Below are 4,640 nucleotides of genomic sequence, written 5' to 3' on the forward strand. Positions count from 1 at the left end.
TATTGGGAGCATAAGCTTTCGTGGGTAAGAACCTCACTTCTTCAGATGCATCTGAAGAAGTGAGGTTCTTACCCACGAAAGCTTATGCTCCCAATACTTCTGTTAGTCTCAAAGGTGCCACAGGACCCTCTGTTGCTTTTTACAGATTCAGACTAACACGGCTACCCCTCTGATACTTAAGCACATATTAGTTTGTCTCTGTATGCTTAAATGATTGGCAAGTGGTACAGGACTGACTGTATGGAGAGCAATCAGAAGCAGTGGTAGTTAGGTTGCTAATGAAATCATCTCTTTCTCTCCTCCTCTCCTCTATGCAGCCATACAGTGGAATGGATGGCATCTTCTTTTCCATTCTAGAAAGCAGGACATCTTGGTTAATGGCAGTCTTGTTCATAGTTTTTCTTTTCAGTTTCTTGTGACTGAAATTGTAGATATCAGAGTGTGCAGATCAGATTGATGATTGCTATAATTTACAACCACCATTGCTGATGGTACAGTAGGGTTTTAAGGCATCCATTTTATTTAGAGCACTAACATACCAGTCCTCAGGTAGAACCAGTCTCCAAGAAGTAAAATATGGGTTTTCGTGACTGTGCACAGTCACTATTCAGCTCTGTGCTTCACCACACCAAACACAAGGAAAAAATATGGAGGAATTCAGCTCAGTCCCAGCTGTTCCTGAGCAGCAAAGGAAATAAATGGAACAAGGACATTGCCTGACAGATGGAACAGAAAAAATGCAAGAGACAGTACTGCATCTATCATCAAGAAAACAGTGGCACATCAAATGCCTATATTTATGGCTGAATAGGATGTAACAAACACCCATAAGTCTTTCTACAGAAAGTAAAAACTTGTTCCACATTCACCAAGGCTCCAGTCCTGCAATTTTCTCCATGTGGGCAAACTCCTGTGCTTCTGCTTCCAGTGTAGCTCTGCATGGGCAGAGAGGATCCACCCATGCAGAAGAAGTTGCAGTTAAAAAGACAAAAGAACTGAGATATAAGTCATTTTGTATATGGTGCTTGTTCTAATGAAAAACTGACTTGTTCCAGTGGTCTAGAAACCATGCAACAAGGAAAGCTTGTGCTGTCCCCAAACGTATTAGCATATCGTCTTCTGACAAAGCAATTTGTATGAGCTAAATGTCATAGCACAAACAAAAAGAGTGGAAAATAGAAAATAAAGAAGAGGCACAAAGAATGGATGCCAAAAAAAAAAAAACCAATTACACTTTCCATGAAAAAATAAATGGAGAAAAATTAAAAAGGTACAACAGATCTTTTTACGTGCAATGCACATTCAATCCATGTATTGAAGTGGCTTGATAAGCAGGTTTTGAATATTAATACCCCAAGTCTGGAAACACTAGTTAACATATCGCTATCTAACTTAAGAAGAGCATGTTTGCCTTTAGGGATGATGGGTTGTACTGATGTTGCTATTCAGGACTAATTCTTCACTGCTGTCTCAGTACAAGCTCAATGTAGTTCCTGACAGATTTTCATTGTAGACTAGTTCCCATATTTATTCTGCATGTGTGTGGTACAGAAAAAGTCCATCATGCTGCCTTGTAAACAGATTTTTCTCTTTTATAGAGACCAACATTAGTAATTTACACGTATATATAAATGATCCCAAAGTGTTTTACAAACTATTTATCAGACTCACTTATTCCCCACTGAAAAGCAGCTACCTCTGGATAGAATATAGCATCTGTTGAAGAGCATGCAGCTATACTATGCAATTTTGGACAAGTGAAGAACACCATTTTCAGCTGAAACTGCTGGAAAAAGTGTGGCTTTAATTCATACATAGCACCAAACTTAATACTACTATTGCTATAAAATGTGTAATTGGTTATTTAATGACCAAAAGCTCTGTATCTTGATTTTATGTCTCAGCTGAAAGATGGCACCTTCAACAGCCAATGCCCCCAACAGCACTTTGGAGCACTGGATCAGTACTGACTGAAGAGAGTTACTGCCACATACTAAATCACCATATCCTACAGCACTTACTATTGGTGCTCTCTGGCAATCTTCTACTCAAGTATTGCCCCACATGTGCCCAAGGTATATCCTTCACTCTGCAGGTTATACAAACAGTACTCTGAACAATCTAGGAAAGAATCATGCAGTTCCTTCAGCAAAACTTCTCAATAACCTGAGCGCTGTTTAAGATAGTGAAACACATTCTGGCACCTCTTGTTGTTTCTTTTTCTTTTTTCTTTTCTTTTTTTTTTTTTTAAACCATTTTGTTTTAAAGGATAAAGTAGTACAGACACTCACAGAAATACTCTTGTAATTAACACTCGTGCTTTACCTAAATAGATCAATCCAAATCCTCCCTGGCCAATTATATTGCCCAACCTCCACTCCTTTCCTTCAGTGTCTTTCATTATCATTCCTTTGGGAAGGGGAACAGGGAGCTTGCTTTTTCCACGCCCTTTAGGTGGCATCACACCTTTGAAAGAAAAGAAAATGAAACCATTATGAAAGAAAATGAAACCTTCCAATTCCCTTGTTCCAAAACGAAAATCATAGTTAAGTCCTCCACAGCCTGGCACCTGGGTAATATCTTCCTCCTGTGCAAAGAGGGTTTAAAATGCTACCAAATGAGAATGGTAGTGTTTTATTCCAGTTCAAAATGAAAGCAAATGACTACATGGAGTCAAGGCCTAGACAATGAGGGGAATAGTCCCATTCAAACAACGACATTATTACTCGGTAAGTGGCTAAGACAGAGGGATGGAAGAAAAGTTGTACTGCAAGAATCTATAAACATGCAACCTGGCATGAGTCCACAGTACAACCTTTAAACAATGCATTGGTAGTTTAGGAATATGCACCATTATAAAAATAATCAACGGACGACAGAATAACCACCTGAGTCTGCACTCCATTCTTTATTAAGCTCAGTAAGTTGAGATGCATCAGCAGGGGTGGCTTTAGGGGTCTAAACATCTGGTTTCAAATACCAAGACCCCGCTCTGGAACCACGTGTTCAAAGGTTGGCAGGCCTGACTGAGTGGGAGCCCTTTATCCTTTTGAGCTAGATAAACTGGATTCGGTGCAATTTACAGCAAAGTGGACTTTCACACAAGCCCTGAGTGTTTACAGTACCTAGTTCTTGCTGTAAGTGGGATTTTTCAGACATCACTCTCAAAGCACTTTACACAGGTGGCTGGTGCTATCTGCACTGCACGGGTCTCTTGCAACTTTTTCCGGGGCTGACTTTGGCCTGAGTGGTTCTCTTAGGCCACCCCCACAGCTGCACGGGATGGCGAGCGCAGCCGGGGAGACTAACAGCTGCTGAGGCAGAACAGATCGGCTAAAGGAGATGGCAGCAATCTGGGGAAGGCTACCCAGGTGCTCCTACTCCCCGCTCTGCTCCAGGCGATTTCCCAACAACTCCCCCAGCTTCCCTCCCCCCTGCAGCCTTACTCAGGCCGCCCCAGGCTCCCTCCGACAACCTGCCCCCTCACCCCCGGCTCCCCCAACTCGTTTCGGAGGGTTGCACCTGCCCTCCGCCCCCCACACAATCACTGCACCTACTGGGGGAGCCCTCGCGGGCTCTCTTCTCCGGGGCGCCGCAGCAGCCACGGACTCTTCCCAGGCCGGGCCGATCAGCGCAGCTCCCCGAGACACTAACCGGCCTAGGCTCCCGCCCCGAGCCCGGCCCCTCCTCAGGCTGGCGGCGCGTCTCGCCGGCCGCGGAGCGAAGGAGCAGCGGCCGGAGGAGCCCAGGCAGTGGCGCGCGTGGGCAGCCCCGCGGCCCGGCAGTCACATGGGGGATGAATGACAGCAGGAGGAGGCGCGGGTGGGAAGAGCCGCCTGCCCGGGCCGAAGGGCTGTGCTGGGTGTGGCTCGGAGAGAGTGGGCACGGCTTCCTGTGGGAGAGCCCAGTGCCCGGCGATGGCAGGCAGGGTAAGTGCATGTAAAAGAGAAGCCGCGATTCAGCGGGAGAGACTTAGGCTCAGCTCCGCACAAGAGCCTGTCAGGTGCCCGCCCGCCCGAGAGGAGTTAAAGGGGCTTGATTGTCAAATAATGGGTGTCGTACCTCAGATTGAACATGCCCCGCTTCAGCATGAAGTAGTCTAAGTATTAAACCAACATTAAAGAATGAAATAAAGTGCCTGACTGTTTGGGCCACATGTTCCCTGCCCATGGAAACCCTGGGAGGATCCTTATAGAAACCAAAGAGTAACAGTGAAAATTAGCAGAAACTACATGAAAAAATCTTGTTAAATCTGAATACAGAGGAATGATATGTTTTCCCAAGAAACAAAACTTGTGGTTGTGTTGCTGATTTTTTCGTCTTATGAAAAAAATGAGAACTTGGGGTGGAAATAACAATTTTATGAGCGTCGTGAAATCAGTGAATTAGTGGAAAGTTGGGGTTTTATGTAAAACTCTGAACTCCAAAAATATCTGTAAACTGTTGAGCTTTTGACTCATGAACAAGGATAATGTCACAAAATGAAAACAGGTTCTGCAAAAGAAGAGCTATATTTAAAATAGTCATTGGAAAGCAAAAGTGAAACTACAAGTAAAGACACAAGGATCTGATTCATTGCTAATGAAGACTCTGGCATATGCAGCATGCACCTATTTTTGTACGTTCAAGTCAGACTGCAT

At 44.3% G+C, this 4,640-nt stretch overlaps 1 protein-coding gene across 4 annotated transcripts in view; it reads right to left on the reverse strand.

The window, feature by feature from the left end:
- Positions 1-3,833, reverse strand: part of VRK2 (VRK serine/threonine kinase 2) — a 64,708-nt gene extending 60,875 nt beyond the window's left edge. For 2 of the 4 annotated variants that reach the window (XM_024194897.2, XM_026653163.2), the window contains exons 1-2: positions 3,558-3,833; positions 2,326-2,466 (exon numbers count right to left, since the gene is read on the reverse strand). In XM_024194897.2, the coding sequence (XP_024050665.1) occupies positions 2,326-2,461 (136 nt within the window). In that variant the 5' untranslated portion in view covers positions 2,462-2,466; positions 3,558-3,833. Of the gene's footprint in view, positions 1-2,325; positions 2,467-3,553 lie in introns of all 4 variants that reach the window. The other 2 variants (XM_026653162.2, XM_026653161.2) reach the window with 2 other exon arrangements.
- Positions 3,834-4,640: the final 807 nt, after the last annotated feature.

The sequence above is a fragment of the Terrapene carolina genome, unplaced genomic scaffold, assembly GCF_002925995.2.
Source record: "Terrapene carolina triunguis isolate 2854851 unplaced genomic scaffold, T_m_triunguis-2.0 Scaffold132, whole genome shotgun sequence".
NCBI classification, from domain to species: domain Eukaryota; kingdom Metazoa; phylum Chordata; order Testudines; family Emydidae; genus Terrapene; species Terrapene triunguis.